This window comes from Molossus molossus, unplaced genomic scaffold (genome assembly GCF_014108415.1).
Source record: "Molossus molossus isolate mMolMol1 unplaced genomic scaffold, mMolMol1.p scaffold_m16_p_7, whole genome shotgun sequence".
In the NCBI taxonomy this organism is placed as follows: Eukaryota; Metazoa; Chordata; class Mammalia; order Chiroptera; family Molossidae; genus Molossus; species Molossus molossus.
This window is the reverse complement of record NW_023425401.1, coordinates 103,063,570-103,082,557: the sequence shown is the minus strand read 5'-3', so window position 1 is coordinate 103,082,557 and position 18,988 is coordinate 103,063,570. Positions and strand designations below refer to the sequence as shown.

The following is an 18,988-nucleotide window of genomic DNA, read 5'->3' as shown; positions in this document are numbered from 1 at the left end:
ATTTGTTAAGATTTTACTACATTTTCTTTCCACTGCACTTCAAGCGGATTCAGCTACAGAGAAAGAGTGCATCTGTGTCGAGGTGTTTTGTTTTCCAAATTCTCCTAAAAGTGTTCCCCTGTGTTAGAAGGCCTCTGGCAGGAACCTTCCAATGGAAAAGGTGACACACTTCTTTCCCCTCCTTGCCCCACCCTCTCCCTTTGCCAAGAACACAAAACAGGAAGAAGTGTTTACTTGGGGATGCTGCCAAGACAGAGAGACCGTTTGCAAAGGGAAGTCGCCTGAGCAGAAGGAGCGTACTCTCAGGAGAAGGGGCCTCTGCCCACCAAGCAGAAGACCACCGGGAAGATCCCCACCACATACCAGCCCAGCCTTTCAGGGAGAAAGCAGGTAAGTCTACGCACCTGTCCTCTCTGCACAGATTGTTGGCTCTTTCCCCCCAGCCCAGACCTTCAGGGACACCTGTCCTACCTGTCAACTCCTGACATAGTCTTTTAAAGACTGAGGCTCTGACAGCTGAAGTCAGTATGGCCAAGACCACTAACGGAGGTGCTAGGGAGCAAGAATCATTTTAAGGCCAAGGGTTTTCAAAGTCCAGGAAAGGATTTAGTTCATTAAAGAGAATTTAGGCGTCCATGAAGGAGGACAGGGATGAAGCCGAGCTGAGGGATGGGTGAAGGAGAGGTAGCATGCCAAGTCCAAAGGCTCCCAACCAGAACAAGATCCTATCCATCTCTGGGCCTGTGCTGGGTCTCCTTGTGCCTGTCCATGGCATGCCTGCCTTCCCAGTCCCCCTGCCTAAGGGAGCTCTGAGGAAGACGTTGGCATGTACCCCAGTGGAAAGAAGCCTTGTCCCCAGACACTGATGGGGTCACTGTGCTCTAATCCCACAGGCCTCCTCATCTCATCATCATGAATTGGTGCTTGGTCATCTCTGGGTTTATCATAGTGGTGCTTAAAGTTGTCGGAATGACCTTATTTCTGCTTTATTGTGAGTATTTGAGCAACCTCTTACCTGAGCTCCACGTCGTCTTGTTCTTGGACTCTTCTCAGAAAGCACGGTTAAATGTACAGGAGAAGTGCCCAAGTCTTTCCATGTAAGAGCAACTGACAACACCCTTCTCACTCCCCAAAGCACACAATGGGCCGGGTTCCTCAGCGGACCTTGGAGATGTAGAATTGACTTAGAACCCCACAGGAAGCTTTTGCCCTAGAGTATCAGTTGGGTGATCTGAGCCGAAATACTCAGCAGTGCCTGTTACTGTTGCTAAAATGTGTCCATTCAGCAGCAGTTTATACTAATGTTAGACTGTTGAGCTGCAACATAAAATCATGGGGTTTATGGAGGGAGGAATTTCCTTCTGTGGGCATGGAGACTTATTCATCCAAATGCTTCAGAAGAAACGCCCCCTATCGAGGGATTTTGCAACTGCAGCAAGTGGAATCTTCTCCCGCCCCAGAAACCAGTAGGGAAAGGAAATGAGAAAGAAAATGCACTTAGGAGGCAGTGGTTGGGTAAGAGGTATCTTCCTTCATCTGGAGGTGCAATTCCTATCATGTCAACAAGAAGGAAGAAAATACAAATATGAGCAAGTGAACATGTTTACAATAAACATCTACATGTCTTTGCTGACCTGAGACAGAGAGTCCAATACTTTTCATTAATAGTCATGGTGACCTAGCAGCTCCTGTGGAGATGTTTGTTTGTTATATTCATCCTGCAGTTGGGGCTGAGCCAATAGCTGATTTTCTTTGCAGTTCCACAGATTTTTGGTGAAAATAATGCCAGCTTCAATTCCACAGGGAGCTATGGAACAGGTAATGTGCATGACAATTATCTCCTCTCCACTAGGTCTAATGTGCCCAATTGTCTTTAAAGACCTTTCTCAAGGACTCTTTCCAAGAAAGTCTTTGCCAGGAAGTATCCATAAAGATCTGCTCATTTATAAGATATATACATTCTGGAGACGTACACCTAACATACAACATGGTGACTATAGTTAACAATACTGTATTCTATACTTGAAAGTTGTTAAAAGAGCAGATCTTAAATGTTCTTACTATAAACAAACAAAAAATGTGGCAATTGTGTGAAGGATGTGTTAGCTAACCTTATTGTGGTAATAAATTTTGCAGTATCTATGTGTATCAAATCATCACACTGTACACTTGAATGGTACACAGTGTTATAGGCCAATTATATCTCAAGAAAGCTGGAAGAGAGGAAAAATGGCGGCGTCAGGAAGGGGCAACCGAAAGGCAGCCTGGAGGACCACATAAAGAGGGACACTGACTCAATCCTGGTAGGCTTGCAAGGACGCGAGAGGGGGCCGGGACCCCACGGTCCACAGCTGCCTGGGCTGGGACCAGTGGACGTGGCTGGGACCAGGGGACTCGGCTGGAAGCTGCTGACGCCTCTGCTGCGTCCGACGACCGTGGCTGAGTCCTGCGAACTCGGCTGGGTGCTACGCCCTCGGCTGGTGACGCAGACTCATTCACCCTTGGCTGGGAGCAGCGCCCTCAGGATAAAAGTCCCAGGCGGCTCCACGACGCAGAGTCTAGACAGGGGCTAAATTGGCAGCAGCCACTCACCTTGGGCTCTGGCAGAGGGAATACAGACTGGACTGGAACTGTGTGGGGACACTTGGGAATTGGAGGGTGCTCAGAGCTTTTGCTGAGTGCAGCCACGGAGGACTGTGGTCATCTTACTCCTTCCCAGGGCCCTGGGGAGAGGCGGCGGCCCCTCCCTCAGAGATTCAACCCCACCTTGTGGCCATTGAAATGCTTATTGAGGCACATTAACAACCAGCATCTGCTCCACCCTTGGGAAATCCTCTTACACTGAGCACCTGAGGGAGTTTTTCAGGCAACTCAGAAACCAAGGTTCTTCAGGTGACCTCTACTAATAGCCTCCAGGCAAAAAAAAAAGGTAGAGGATAACTTCCATTCCCTGGGCTAGCAACTCTAACCAGAAAAGTTAAGACTTGACAGTGGTGTTTAACGTGGGTCCTCCCTGCCTCACCCAAACCTAGGAGAGGGAGCCACAAACAGCAGAACACCAACACCCACAGGGAAAATGTGGCAGGGTCCAAAGCCCACTGTGATAGCCAAAATGGTGAAAAACAGAAACAAAAGCCAAATGAAAGAACAAGAGACCTCTACCGAAGATGAGATAAATGAGGTGCAGTTAAGCAAGTTAACAGAACTAGAATTCAGAGCCATGATCTTGAGGAAGCTCAACAGCATGTGTAATGACATAGAGATGCTGAAAATAAGCCAATTGGAAATTAAAAACCACCAAGAAGAGATAAAAAATGACATATCAGAAATGAAAAACACATTGGAAGGTCTAAAAAGCAGAGTAGAGGAAGCTGAGGACCGGATCAGTGAATTAGACAGGGTAGAAAAAATTAACCAAGCAGAAAACCATAAGGAAAAAAATGATTAAAAAACAGGAAGACAGCTTAAGAGAACTGTGGAACAACTGGAAACGTAATAATATTCGCATCATAGGAGTCCCTGAAGAAGAAGAAAATGAGCAAGGGTTAGAGAATATATTCAAAGAAATAGTAACAGAAAACTTTTCTAATTTGGTGAAGGAAGAAGGCATTCAAGTTCAAGAAGCACAGAGAGCCCCAAGTAAGAAGAACCCAAATAGGCCCACACCAAGACACATAGTAATCAAACTGCCAAAAATTAAAGACAAAGAGAGAATCCTAAAAGCAGCAAGAGATAAGCAACAGGTTACCTACAAAGGAAACCCTATAAGGCTCTCAGCTGACTTCTCACAAGAAACACTACAGGCCAGAAGAAAATGGCATGAAGTAATCAAGGTCATGAAAAACAAGGATCTGAATCCAAGACTACTCTACCCAGCAAGGCGATCATTCAAAATAGAAGGTCAAATAAAGAGCTTCCCAGACCAAAAAAAAAAAAGGCTAAGGGAATACATTAGCACCAAACCAGCACTGCAAGAAATGTTAAAAGGACTGCTGTAATTAGCAGGAGAAATGGGAAGAAAAATATAACCACACTAAACAAAATGGCAATAAATAAGTACATATCAATAATCACCTTAAATGTAAATGGATTGAATGCTCCAATAAAAAGACACAGAGCAGTTGATTGGATAAGAAAGCATGACTCATCTATATGTTGTTTACAAGAGACCCACCTCACAACAAAAGACTCACAAAGATTAAAAGTGAAGGGATGGAAAAAAATCTTCCAAGCAAACAGAAAGGAAAAAAAAGCTGGGGTAGCAATACTCATATCTGATAAAATAGATTTTAAAATGAAGGCCATAACTAGAGACAAAGAAGGCGACTACATAATATTGAAAGGATCTATCCAACAGAAAGATATAACCTTGATAAACATATATGCACCCAATATAGGAGCACCAAAATATATTAAAAATCTTCTGGAGGACTTCAAAGGAGAAATAGATAGCAATACAATCATAGCAGGGGACTTCAACACCCCGCTGACATCACTGAATAGATCCTCTAGATAAAAAATTAGCAAGGAAACAGAGACTCTAAATAAAGCACTAGACCAAATGGATTTAATAGATATCTACAGAGAATTACACCCCAAAACTACAGAATTCACATTCTTCTCAAGTGCACATGGGACATTCTCAAAAATAGACCACATGTTAGGGCACAAACTAAGGCTCTACAAGTTCAAGAAGACTGAAATCATATCAAGCATCTTCTCAGATCACAATGGCATGAAACTAGAAATCAATTGCAAGAAGAACATACAAAGACAATTGAACACATGGAAGCTAAATAGCATGTTATTAAACAATGAATGGGTCACCGAGGAGATCAAGGAAGAAATAAAAAACTTCCTGGAAACCAATGAAAATGAACACACAACAACACAAAATCTATGGGATGCAGCGAAAGCAGTTCTAAGAGGGAACTTCATAGAACTACAGGCCTACCTCAAGAAACAAGAAAAATCTCTAATAGACTATCTAACCTCACAACTTAAAGAACTAGAGAGCAAACAAAAAGAAAACCCCAGAGCAAATAGAAGGAAGAAAATAGTAAAGATCAGAGCAGAAATAAATTACACAGAGACCAAAAAAACAATTCAAAGGATCAATGAAACAAAGAGCTGGTTTTCGAAAAGATAAACAAGATTGATGGACCCTTAGCTAGACTGACCAAGAAACAAAGAGAGAGAACCCAAATACACAAAATCAGAAATGAAAGAGGAGAAGTAACAACTGTCACCACAAAGATACAAAAGATCGTTAACGCCCTGGCCAGTTTGGCTCAGCGGTTGGACCCGGGTTCGGTTCCCGCTAAGGGCACATACCTCGGTTGCAGTTTGTCCCCGGCACTGGTTGGTCATGCGGGTGGCAGCCACTCTATGTGTCCCTTCATATCAATGTTTCTCTCTCTCTCTCTCTCTCTCTCTCTCTCTCTCTCTCTCTCTCTCCCTCTCTCTCCCTCCCACTCTATCTGAACAAAAAATGGAAAAATGTCCTTGGGTGAGGATAAAAAAAAAATTGTTAACAACTACTATGAACAGTTATATGGCAACAAATTCGAAAATCTAAGCGAAATGGACAAATTTCTAGAAACACATAGTCTCCAAAAACTGGACCAGGAAGAGATAGAAAACTTGAACAGACCAATAACAACAGAAGAAATTGAAGATGTAATCAAGACTCTCCCAGCAAACAAAAGCCCAGGCCCAGATGGCTTCACGGGGGAGTTTTACCGAACATTCAAAGAAGAACTAATACCCATTTTCCTCAAACTATTTCAAAAAATTCAAGAAGAAGGAAGACTTCCAAACTTGTCTTATGAGACCAGCATAATTCTAATTCCAAAACCAGAAGAAGACACTACAAAGAAAGAAAACTACAGGCCAATATCCCTGATGAATATAGATCCCAAAATCCTAAACAAAATACTAGCAAATCGGATCCAGCAATACACCAAAAAAATTATCCACCATGACCAAGTGGGATTCATCCCAGGGATGCAAGGCTGGTACAATATTCACAAATCAATAAATGTGATACGCCACATAAATAAAATGATTAAAAACCACATGATCATATCAATAGATGCCGAAAAAGGCTTTGACAAAATCTAGCATCCATTTCTGATAAAAAATGCTCAGCTATGTGGGAATAGAGGGATTATATCTAGACATAATAAAGGCCATATATGAAAGACCTACAGCCAATATCATACTCAACGGGCAGAAACTAAAAGCATTTCCCTTAAGAACAGGAACAAGGCAAGGATGCCCACTTTCGCCAGTCTTATTTAAGACTGCCAGTACTGGAAGTCTTAGCCACAGCAATCAGACATGAGGAAAAAATAAAAAGGATCCAAATTGGAAAGGAGGAAGTGAAACTGTCATTATTTGCAGATGACATGATACTATACGTAGAAAACCCCAAAGACTCCATCAAAAATTTACTAGACTTAATAAATGAATTTGGCAAAGTAGCAGGATACAAAATTAACGTCAAGAAATCGATGGCATTCTTATACACCAATGATGAACTCACAAAAAGAGAAGCTAAGAAAACAATCCCATTTACCACTGCAGCAAAAAAAATTAAGATACCTAGGAATAAACTTAACCAAAGAAATAAAGGACCTATTTGCAGAAAACTACAGGTCATTGAAAAAAGAAACAGAGGAAGATATAAAAAAGTGGAAGCACATACCCTGTTCATGGATTGGGAGAATTAACATTATTAAAATGTCCATATTTCCCAAACCAATCTATACATTCAATGCAATCCCCATCAAAATACCAATGGCATACTTCACAGAATTAGAACAAGTACTTCAAAAGTTCATATGGAACCAAAAAAATACCTTGAATAGCCACAGCAATCTTGAAAAGGAAGAACAAAGGTGAAGGGATCACATTACCAGATTTCAGGTTATACTACAAAGCCACCATAATCAAAACAGCATGGTACTGGCACAAGAACAGGCATATAGACCAGTGGAACAGAACAGAGAACCCAGAAATGGACCCAAGGCAATATGCTCAATTAATATTTGACAAAGGTGGCAAGAGCATACAGTTGAGTAAGGACAGCCTCTTTAATAAATGGTGCTGGGAAAATTGGACAGCTACATGCAGAAAAATGAAACTAGGCCATCAACTTACACCCTACACAAGAATAAACTCAAAATGGATAAAAGACTTAAATGTGACTCATATCCATAAAAATCCTAGAAGAAACTGTAGGCAACAAAATTTCAGACATCATACGCAGCAGAATTTTCACTGATACATCACCTAAGGCAATAGAAACAAAGGAGAAAATGAACACATGGGACTACATCAAACTCAAAAGCTTCTGCACAGAGAAAGATACAATCATCAAAACGAAAAGGCTACCCACTGTATGGGAGAGCATAATTGCCAATGATATATCAGATAAGGGGTTAATTTCCAATATATACAGAGTGCTCATACAACTCCACAGAAGGAAGACAAAGAACCCAATTAAAAAATGGGCAGAGGAACTAAATAGACACCTCTCCAAACAGGACATACAAATGGCTAAGAGACATATGAAGGAATGCTCATCATCACTAATCATCAGAGAGATTGCAAATTAAAACAACAATGAGGTATCACCTCACACCTGTCAGAATGGCCGCCATCAACAAATCATCAAACAACAAGTGCTGACAAGAGTGTGGAGAAAAGAAGACTCTAGTACACTGCTGGTGGGAATGCAGACTGGTGCAGCCACTATGGAAAACAATACGGTGTTACCTCAAAAAATTAAAAATTGAACTTCCATTTGACCCAGTGATCCCACTTCTAGGAATATACCCTAAGAAGCCTGAAACACCAATCAGAAAAAAATATATGTACCCCCATGTTCATAGCAGCACTATTTACAATAGCTAAGATCTGGAAACAGCCCAAGTGTCCATCAGTAGACGAATGGATAAAAAAACGGTGGTTCATATACACAATGGAGTACTATGCAGCGGTAAGAAAGAAAGATCTCTTATCCTTTGAGACTACATGGAGGGACCTGGAAAGTATCATCCTAAGTGAAAGAAGCCAAACAGAGAAAGACAAGTATCATATGATCTCATTTATTTGTGGAATATAATGAACATAACAGTCTGAGGAACAGGGCAGTCCCAGAGACGTGGAAGTGGGGTACAGACTGACAATTCCCAGAAGAGGGGGTGGTGGGGGAGAGATAAACCACAGAACTTATATGCATGTATGCATGAACAGTGGACATGGACAACAAACTGGGGACTGGGTGGGGAGGGTGGGGGAGGGAGGAATCAGTGAAGGAAAAAGGAGAAACATCTGTAACAAAAATTAATTAATAAAAAATAAATTAATTTTTAAAAATTAAAAGAAAAGAAAGCTGGAAGAATGAAATAGATGCAGGACAGCCAGAAAAAAATCTTCCAGTTAGTTCCCTTCCTTTTATAGTCAGGAAACCAAGACCAGACCAAGTGAAATGTCTAGTCCTCAGTTCTCCTCCCAGGCCTGAGGACGGTTAGTGTGGACTCATTGTGATAGGATGTGAAAGTCATGGATAAACTCTGGCATGTTGTACACCTAAAGGAATTGTTATAAAGAAATCCATTCCCACACACACACAAAATTGTATTCAGCATCTCTCTGTGCACCGAGCACTATACCAGACCAACCATAGAAGAAGAAAAGGACAGGAGATAGTAATCAAACGTAGAGCTAGGCAGGATAGAGATGGGTGAAGCATGGCTCTCCCGACTAAACCCACCTCCCCTTGAAGCTTTTCCCAGGATCTCCCTCTAATTTCCTCTTAAGACACCTACTACTATGTACATCTTTAGGGGAATGACATTTTCTTATTTGTCTTTGTATCAACCGAGACACCCAGGGCACTGAGTTAGTTACATGGAGGACAGGCTCATGAAATATTTATGGAGTTCTGTTTCGTTAGAATCCCCAAATAGTTTTTGATGAAAACCAGGTTAGTATATATCACAAAGAACCTTTGAACTGGAGACTGAAATCAAAAGTGAGTGCTAACTTGCATGGTTTGTTAATAGAATTGTAAGTAGCTAACGTGGTATCCAGGTAAGCCAAAGTGGTCTGCAACCACAGTGGACAAATAATTGGGCCACTGAGGATGAATTTTCCCTTCTCTGAAGCCGTTGCGCATGCTTGCTCAGACAGCCGGTGCTCCCAGGAAAAAGAGGGCCTCTTGAAGGCCTATCAATCCCCCTGTTTATATTTAAAGAAACATTGGACTCCTCTCTGCCCATAGGAAATCTCTGGGATGTTCACCTATCTTCTTGTCTGCCAATAGCTCTGGTCCTGAAACTTGCTCCAGCTAGGCACGGTCCCCAGAGCCGATGAGTCCTACCCAGAGAGGGGTCTGAACGCTGCCGGTCATGAGTTTTCATTTAGGGTCTGAGGCACCAGAACTGGGGAGAGCACCAAAGACGATGCTGTGCGGAGCCTGGCAGGGACGGGGTCCAAATGGCCCTCTGAGGATAACGCTGTCAACCATGGACCTGAGAAGGGAGTGAGAGGTTTCCTTCTGATACTAAATCCATCCATTCCTCTACCCTTCCCATGTTCTTTCTCTCAGCACTTCACTGCCACCCCCTCCTCAAAAAAAAAAAAAGACCTGAACTAGAACTTGGGGTGTGTGGGGCATGGCAAATAATGATGGTAGTTAGATGGAAAGGTCCAAGAAAGAAAATCTCTGAAAAATTCTAGCACGGAGTGACCAGGAGCCCCTTGTCCACTGCACAGACAAACAGTCACAGAGGCTGAGCGCGGTTCTGACGTGTGTGTGTTGTGTTCACCACGTGCCTAGCTTAAGGTTTTCTTTTCCTTTCAGTCCCGCAGATTTTCGGGAATGGGAACTCCAGCTTCATTCCCACGGAGAGCTATGGAACAGGTAAAGAGCATGGTTATGACCTCCTCTCCACCCCCAGGTTATGTACTGATTTTCTTAAAGACTTTTCCCTTTGCCCCTTTTCTCGTGAAACTATTTTACCCAAAGGGACCCATGAAGACCTTCTAATTCATTCCCTTCATGTTGTAGACAGGGAAACTGAGGCTGCACAGGGTGAAATCTCTTTCTGGGTTGAGGATGATCTGTATGAATATAATTGTTCTAAAGAAACCCATGTTCCACTATCTTATGACTCAGTTCACACCCACAACAGCTAATCTCATCCTCTCTTTTCTTGGATTTCCTTAGTCTGCCCCAGCAGGTGGGATTTTCATCAAGGAAGATGTTTTTTCTTGTCCATCTCTGAAATGTCTTGGAACAAAAGCAGGGACGCTTGTGCGGCAGAAGGATCGACTTTGGCCATTGTCAACACGCCAGAGAAACTGGTGAGGGCGTGAGAAGGGTCCCGGCTGACACGGGCCTTGGTGGGTGGGGTGGGGGGGCAGGTTGACTGACAGGTCGGGGTTGAGGTGAGGGGTGAAGAAGTGGCTGGCTGGGAGCTCAAGCTTCTTGTTCTGAACCTGGAGATGAAGACTTTTTAAATTTATCTTTATTGTTGAAAGTATTACAGATATCCCCGTTTCCCCCCAATGACCCCCTCTGCACCCTGCTCCTGTCCTGCCCCCCAGGCTTTCACCTCACTACTGTCTATGTCCATGGGCTATACATATATGCACGTAAGTTCTTTGGTTAATTTCTTCCCCCCACCCCCAATCTCTCCTTCCTTCTGAGATTCATTAGTCTGTTCCATGCTTTGATGTCTCTGGATCTATTTAGTTTGCAATTTAGTTTGTTCCTTAGTTTCCACATATAAGTGAGATCATGTGATACTTGTCTTTCCTTGACTGGCTTATTTCACTTAGCATAATGCTCTCCAGGTCCCTCCACACTGTCTCAAAGGATAAGATATCCTTCTTTTTTACAGCTGTATAGTATTCCATTGTGTGAATGTACCACAGCTTTTTATCCACTCATCTATTGATGGACACTTGAGCTGTTTCCAGATCTTAGCTATTGTAAATAGTGCTGCTACAAACATAGGGGTGCATATAGTCTTTCTGATTGGTGTTTTGGGATTCTTCGGATATATTCCTAGCAGTGAGATCACTGGGTCAAATGGCAGTTGCATTTTTTATTTTTTGAGGAAACTTTATACTGTTTTCCATAGTGGCTTGTACCAGTCTGCATTCCCACCAGCAGTGTACTACTACGGTTTCCTTTTCTCCACATCCTTGCCAGCACTTGTTGTTTGTTGATGGTAGCCATTCTGGCAGGTGTGAGAAGATATCTCATTTCAGTTTTAATTTGCATCTCTCTGGTGATTAGTGATGCTGAGCACTTTTTCATGTCTCTTGGTCATCTGTATGTCCTCTTTGGAGAAGTGTCCATTTAGGTCCTTTGCCTATTTTTAAATTGGATTGTTTGTCTTCCTTTTTGTTAAGTTGTATGAGTTCTTTATATAGATGGGAGTCTCTTCTTAGAAGCAATGGGGTGTGCTCCTCGAATCTATTTGAGCTAGTGAAATCCACACACAGTGGTTTCTCCCATGAGGCAAAGCAGTAGACTGGTATCCTGGAAATGGGCAAGTACATTTAAAGTGTAGAGAATGACCAAGTGAGCTGATGTGTATAAAAGTTGTTTAAGAACTAAGAATACTTCAAAGATGTGAGCCGTTAATGTATCATCCCAGTTGGCCTCATTAATAAGGAAGATGCTAATAAACAAAATGAGTAAAAAACAAACAATTAGATCATAAAATCATCATTGCAGTATACAATTATGATCATAAAAATAGCTAACACTATGCAAAAAAAATCTTTGTTTCATCATCTCCTTTTATACTCATAACAAATCTGAGGAGGTATTATTATCTGTAATTTATATGTGAGGAAACCAGAGCACAGAAAAGCCATTTAGCCAAGGTCATACCCTACTAAGGGACAGCATGTGAAATTGAGATCTTTCTAACTCCAAAACCCACACTCTCCTCAATTTTAGACCCTAATATATTTTAGTGTATAGTCGCCTTACCTTCATATTCTGAGCATTTGCTGAGAGCTAGACACTGATACATACAATATTCCTGCTTCTCTCCTCTCTATCCTTTCACTCTTCTTCTAAAAAGTCATCCTGTGATTGAGAGAAATCCGTAAGAGGGGCTTCTGTGAATCTTGGAGGAAGATGTCCAACCAAGAGCTAAGAACCCCAGTCGGGAGAGAAAATAGTTTCAATTAGAAAACCAGGAGCAAGAGCGTGGGGAGAAATGAAAAAAGAAGAGGAGAATGAGACAGAAAGTCAGTAGTCTTATTTCCTCTACTCAGCTCTTAAGTTCTGGAGTACCTCCAGCTCCCTCCCTGGCATTCTCCATGCTGACCCCAGGAAGAGCTCATCGGACCGGTGGTTTGCTGATGACGCTCAAGTCTATATTTCTAGCCTAGCCTTCTCCAGAGCAGACCGTATATCCAATTCCCTTTGATGTTTCAAAAGCATCACAAACTCACCATAGTCCAACTGAGTCCATTATATTTCACTCCACCTGCTCCTCCTCTTGAATTCTAATCACTTGTGAGTAATCAGGTCACCCACCATCAAACACTGAAGTTTTCTGGGACTTGACCTTTGCTCTTCTCTGCGAAATTAGTTGCTAATCAAATCCTTTTCTATCTATCCCTCTAGGGAAATAATTCACCTCTCATCTGGATTTCTTCAAAACTCTCCAAAGTCTCTCTTTGCCCCTAGTTTTGATCCTTCTTGGCTCTCCTCCACGGAACTGATACAATAAAATCTCTGAGGCTCTAAACTACCCATGCCATTTGCCAAATTAAAGTAGGTTAAAGTCCAGTTTCTCCAGCATGACATACAGTCCAGCCTCTGCCTTCAGTCAAGGTTTGTGTGCCAACCTGCCTCCCTTCTACGTCTGCACCAACCACACTGAACACCTTGCAGTTCTGCAAATATTCCAGGCTGCCATGCAGTCTGCTGCAGTCTGCTGCTCCCTCTTCCAGAACGTCGAATCCTGACCCATGCCCTTGCCCAGCATATGCTTGACCAACAGCTGTCTTCCCAAATCCATCTCAAGTATCACCTCATCTATCATCTTTCTGGAAAACCCCACAGCCATGTAGAACTGCTCACTTCTCCTTTCTGCCTTTGCTAGATCTAACACGATATTACCTGGGACACCTCACTTGACTGGTTGATGCATCTACTTTCTTTTATTAGACCTCCGGATCTTCCTCATGTTGGTATGATTGAGGTTTTAGAAATGGTGGTGAAATCTACACACCTCTTCCCAGAAACATTACATAGGCACTAGATAGATAGATAGATAGATAGATAGATAGATAGATAGATAGATAGATACGTTCCCCTAGAGAGAACCAAACCTGGGACTTTCTAGTCTACAGGCTGATGCTCCAACTGCTGAGCCAAACCAGGTAGGGCCATAGGTACAATATCTTGAATAAAACTTGAACAGCTTCATAAATCCCCTTGGAAACTATCCATGGCTTCCAGCAAAAGAGTTAAGGGTTAAGAACCCCTGGTTTGGACCATGGGTCATTTTTTTTAACTTATCTTTATTGGTGAATGTATTATAGATGTCCCTCTTTCCAACACCCCGCCTTGATTCCCTCCTCCCCAATCCTGCCCCCTCCCGCTTTCCCCCACTATGGTCTGTGTCTATGGGTGATGCATAGATGCATAGAAGTTCTTTGGTTTCTCTCTTCCCGCCCACCTCCCCCCTTCCTTTTGAGGTTCATCAGTCTGACAACCAATTTGTACTTCTTAATCCCTTCATCTTTTTCACCCAACTCCCCTCCCATCTGGCAACCAACAAAATGTTTTCTGTATCTATGAGTCTGTTTCTGTTCTGCTTGCTCATTTTGTTTGTAGATTCAATCGTTGACAGATATGTATTTATTGCCATTTTATTGTTCATATTTTTTTTATTTTCTTCAAGAAGACCCTTCAACATTTCATATAATACTGGTTTGCAGGTGACGAAATCCTTTAGCTTGTTCTTGTCTGGGAAACTCTTTCTATGGCCATCGATTCTAATTGATAGCTTTGCAGGATAGAGTAATCTTGGTTGTAGGTTCTTGCTTTTTATCACTTTAAATATTTCTTGCCACTCCCTCCTGGCCTGCAAAGTTTCTTTTGAGAAATTGGCTGACAGCCTTAGGGGAACTCCCTTGTAGGTAACTAACTGCTTTTCTGGGTCAGAACATTTTTTCTTAAAGAGCCAGATAGTATATATTTCATGCTTTTCAGGTCATAAATTCTCTGTCACAGCTACTTAATGCTACCACTGTAAGCAATCATAGACAATATGTTTTTTTAGAAAATGGACCTGGGTGTGTTCTAATCAAATCTTATTTACAAAATTGGGCTACAGTCTCAGTTTGGCCTGCTGGCTATCACTTGCCAACCCCTTCTTCAGATAATAACTTCTTCAGGAGAAATGAATTTTTTCCCATATCCCAGCCTTGTACAATGCCTGGCACGTAATAGACACTCAAATGTTTGTTAAATGAGTAAATTTGGTGATTGATTTTAAAAATTAATAAAGTAGAAAACTAGGATATTTCACGAGAGAAGGACATTGACAAGGGAGGGATAAAGGCCGCAGCCAAGGGGGTGGAGAGAATATCCACGTGGGCTCAGTTCTCCATGATCGCGGGACATATGAGAAAAGTATGGAAGAGGCAGGAGGTCCCATAATTCTGTCTGGAGTTGATTCGTTATTCATCAGTTTCATACAGAAACTAGGATGTGTTGGATTAGTGTCAACTTAGCAAATATTCAATCAACATTGATTATTTCTCATGGAGTTACCTGCTTTAGCAATATATTTTAAATCTCCCTGTCTCTCTTGCCAACAAAGGAATTCATTTGACCAAACCTCATTTGGAATGTAACATTTCTGGCAATGAAAACAAGCCCATGCAGTGAGAATCAAAAAAAATTTTTGTTAAGGTGTATTTGAAAGGACCCCTTTTGGGATGGTATCATGCCCTTCCCCTTCATTCTCTATCACCTAGGAATGTGTTAGAAATCGAAATCCGTGGTGCCCGACTGAAGACCCACTGAACCAGAGCCCAAAGCCTGTGTATGAACAAGATCTCCAAGTGGTCCTGACTCTGTGTAGACCGAGAATTCCTTCTGCAGGGTTCATGTTGAGTGCCAGCGATCACAGCCCCAGAGTCCCCTGCCAGCCCTCGTTTCCAGAATCAGATATAAGCATGGGCCCAATGGCACAGGGAAACGACAGCAAAGAACCTTCTGCTGAATGTTTATTTTATTTTTTTAATTTCTAGGAGTTCCTCCAGCGCATAACTGGAACTGAGAAGTATTTTATTGGCTTACTATACCAGCACGCGGAGAAAAGTTGGCGTTGGATCAACAATTCCGTTTTCAATGGCACGTACGTGAACGCCCCACATTTTTCGTGGGGATCTTTGTTGGCTTCAAGAGTCCAGGCCTGAGAGTTCGTGGGTTTGTCCTGGAATAACACAAAGGCTGGGACTCTTTTTTTCTATTCCTCTCCTTTCTTCCAACCCATCTATTCCCGGAGACACATTTGTTGGGTAACATTTTAAAATTATGGAACATATCAAACATGTCTAAGTAGAGAGAACAGTGTTCACACAACAAATTGTTTTGCTAAAATTAGGATCCAAACAAAGCCACATGCCAGCTGGTTTTTCTCATTAGTCTATTTTAATCCAGAGATCGCATTTTATAACTAAGTTCTGACAAGTTCCCCAGATGTGGTTTCTTTACCTAAAGAAAGATAAGCAGAAGCAACTTGTCTCTGCCTTCAAGCTCTGAACTTGGACTCCCAGAGCTGTCTCCTAGCTATCATTCCACGGACCGAGCACGGGTGGGGAAGGTGGCATTGCCAGGGCACGTCTGAAGAGGCTGAGTCAGACAGAAAGCAAGTCAGTTCCCCAGCCTGCACCCGGGCTTCCCACCGAGGAGAGGACATTCATGGTCATGGCTGACTACAGGCCAGGCGCCTTCCACGTGGCATTCCTGCACTGTTCACAAAGATGCCTAGGAAAAGCTTTTATTAATCCTCATTGAACAGACAGTTGAACAGAGGATGAGAGACTTAGAATTATGTTGAATGGCACCAAGCTGGACATTGATGGAGACACCATAGATCCCACATCCACTTGACTTCAAGACTCTTGACTTTGGCCCTACTGGTATGGTTCAGTGGTTGAGCATTGACCCATGCACCAAGAGGTCACCAGTTCAATTCCCGGTCAGGACACATGCCCAGGTTGTAGGCCTGATCCCCAGTGGGGGGCATGCAGAAGGCAGCCAGTCAATGTTCTCTCTCATCGATGTTTCTATCTCTCTCTCCCTCTCCCTTCCTCTCTCTCTAAAATCAATAAAGAAAAAAAAAAAAACTTATTTTAAAGACTCTTAACCTTTCCATGACATTAGACTCTTTCTGGTCAGACCAAAAGGGTCTGAATGACAGAAAAAGAGGTGGGAGAAGGCCAATGAAGTGTCCCTTCCTAAAGCCACCTGCTGCCCAGGGAAGGAAGAGAAACCTCTCCCTCCTCTCAGGTCTCCTGCTGTGCACATAGTACCTTCAGCACTAAAATATTATTTCTGGGAGGAAATGGAACAGAGGACCCATGAGATGTTTCTGACCAAACACAGAGTGAGTCAGTCCAAGCTCACCAGAGAGTTGACAGGAAGGGGTCAGTTTAGAGGGGGTTTGGGGACCGAAGGGGACTGGAATCAGGAAAAAGCAGGGCTGAAAAGACGGGCCTTAACCACACTGTCTTTTCCCATTCAGCGTTACCAATCAGCTTCAGGATTTCAACTGTGTGACCATCGGCCTGACAAAGACATTTGATGCCGCGTCCTGTGACACTGCTTACCGCTGGATCTGCGAGAAGCGTGCCCAGTGATGGAGTCCTCTGCCTTCCCTGGCAAGAGCAGCAAACACATGATGAAGACAGCCAAAGGAGATGTTGACAACTGGGAGTGACCCAGGAAACACAGAACACCAGATGACTGTGCCAGCGTGCCCTGGGCTACAGGCAGAGCCCCCCATGAGTCCTCAGGGCTAGCATGCTGGCCCCTCCACGTACGCACCTGAGGCAAACCCCCCGCTCTGGCCAGCAATTCCTCAAGACCCCATTTCCTATGGCAGCCACACCTGTGACTCTCTCTGGATGTGAACAGGTCATGTAGTCAGTGACCCCTTCACCCATCTGTAAGCTAGAAGACACCCTGGACTGTTTGGAGGAATGAGCTTCTGTACCCCACTTTGGGGGACTGGATTCTAGCCACCTCTAGGAAGCAGGGTTCGTTTTGTGGAGGCAACTCAGCGGGTATAAAGTGGAGTATGTTTCCACAGAACCAGGCATTTCTCACTGGTCGGCAAGGTTGAGCCGGTTGCCAGGGTCTGTTTGGTCCTGAGAGCACATGACCTTACTCCCAGGGAGAAACTGTGGGCTAAGCAGGTGTGAACATTATTTGGAGGGTAGCAAGGGTGGGAGACGGATAAACTTGGCTTCTGTGACTTCACCTCTGTCCCCAAGAGGCCACTATCCACACGCCCCCACCCCAGGTGGGACAGCACAGGCCTGAATCAAGGCCGGGTTGGGGATGGGCTCCTGGAGCTGAGCTTGGAGCAGAGAGAGCCTTGTTCCGGGGACTGAGGAGGGGTCTGGGTAGGCCAGGCATCTGCTAGGAAATCCCTTTTAAGACAACCCAACAGTCCGGCCAGTGTGGCTCAATGGTTGAGCATCGACCCATGCACAAAGAGGTCACCGGTTCGATTCCCAGTCAGGGCGCATGCTCAGGTTGTGGGCCCGATCCCCGGGGGGGCATGCAGGAGGCGGCCAATCGATGTTCTCTCTCATTGATGTTTCTGTCTCTCTCTCCCTCTCCCTTACTCTCTCTCTAAAAAATCAATAAAAAAAAAAGTTAAAAAGAAAAAAGACAACCCAACAGCCAAGATGACCAAGCTGACTGAATCTCTGTTCTTCAGCAAAGCACTAAGACAGACTCGAGCTAAAACTTTTCTAGGTCTTGGCCTGAATCTTCACATTAACAGATTCTGAATGTCCGACAGTATTTGTTGAGTATATTTTAACAAACTGGGATAGTCTTGTGCCACGGTGGTCACAGCATATTCCTCTTTGCAGTTCTGGAGAGACTCTGCCACCCGGTACAGCCTACTGATCCAAAGATGCCGCAACCTTGGGCTGGTTGGCCTCACACTGAGCCCTGACTGGTCCAGCTGATCAAGAAGTAGAAAAAGGGGAGGGATGCTCAAGGAAACACTGGGACTGGGTGGAGGCAAGGAGTGGATATATGGGCGAAAGGGAACACCAGGGGCAAATGGAAATCATGCAGGAAGAAACAGAGTTCATTTGGCCAGACTGAACGGAAGGCAAGAAAGAGGTAGGAAAATTATGGGGTATCCTGCCTGTCCTCTGTACTCACAAGGTGGCTACAGACCCTCCTCCGTGCATGCAAAAGAGAAAAGAGATGCCTATGGGTTTTCAGTAACAAGAATTAAATCATAGGAAAGACTGCACAAAATTAATGGAAATTACAGTCACCGAAGTAAAATGGTTATCATTTATGTCTCATAACCAAGTACCACAATGATTGTGTCTGTCCCTAGATGAATGTCAAGTTAAACTGTTGTCAGTTTTATTTTTAGTACACCCCCAAGGTCTGTTCTTATATTCCGAGGCTTCATCATTTTGGGGTTCATTAGCATGCCACTTAGTTATAATTATTTTTTAATGAGATAATCCATTAGGTGTTAGAAGTTGCTGGAAGGAGACTGGCAGAAACAGTTCGTGTGGGGTAGAGTGGATGCTGGAGTTCCGTTAGAGTCTGACGGTGTTAGCCAAGAACAGAGCCGCAGCTGAGGAAGGAAGAGCAGCCCGGTTTATGGTAAGGACAAGGAACAGAATTCTAACCATAGGTAAGCCCCAGAACTCAGACAACAGA

At 43.4% G+C, this 18,988-nt stretch overlaps 1 protein-coding gene across 2 annotated transcripts; it reads left to right on the top strand.

Annotated features, from left to right (window-relative positions):
- Positions 1 to 234: 234 nt before the first annotated feature.
- Positions 235 to 17,835, top strand: CLEC5A (C-type lectin domain containing 5A). 2 transcript variants are annotated; one of them, XM_036247479.1, is made up of 7 exons: positions 235 to 390; positions 894 to 991; positions 1,759 to 1,818; positions 9,875 to 9,934; positions 10,241 to 10,377; positions 15,310 to 15,416; positions 16,809 to 17,835. In XM_036247479.1, the coding sequence occupies exons 2-7, from the start codon at positions 913 to 915 to the stop codon at positions 16,921 to 16,923; spliced, it is 558 nt and encodes a 185-aa protein (XP_036103372.1). In that variant the 5' UTR covers positions 235 to 390; positions 894 to 912; the 3' UTR covers positions 16,924 to 17,835. The 2 variants fall into 2 exon arrangements, with proteins under 2 accessions (XP_036103372.1, XP_036103373.1); XM_036247480.1 differs by lacking the exon at positions 1,759 to 1,818.
- Positions 17,836 to 18,988: the final 1,153 nt, after the last annotated feature.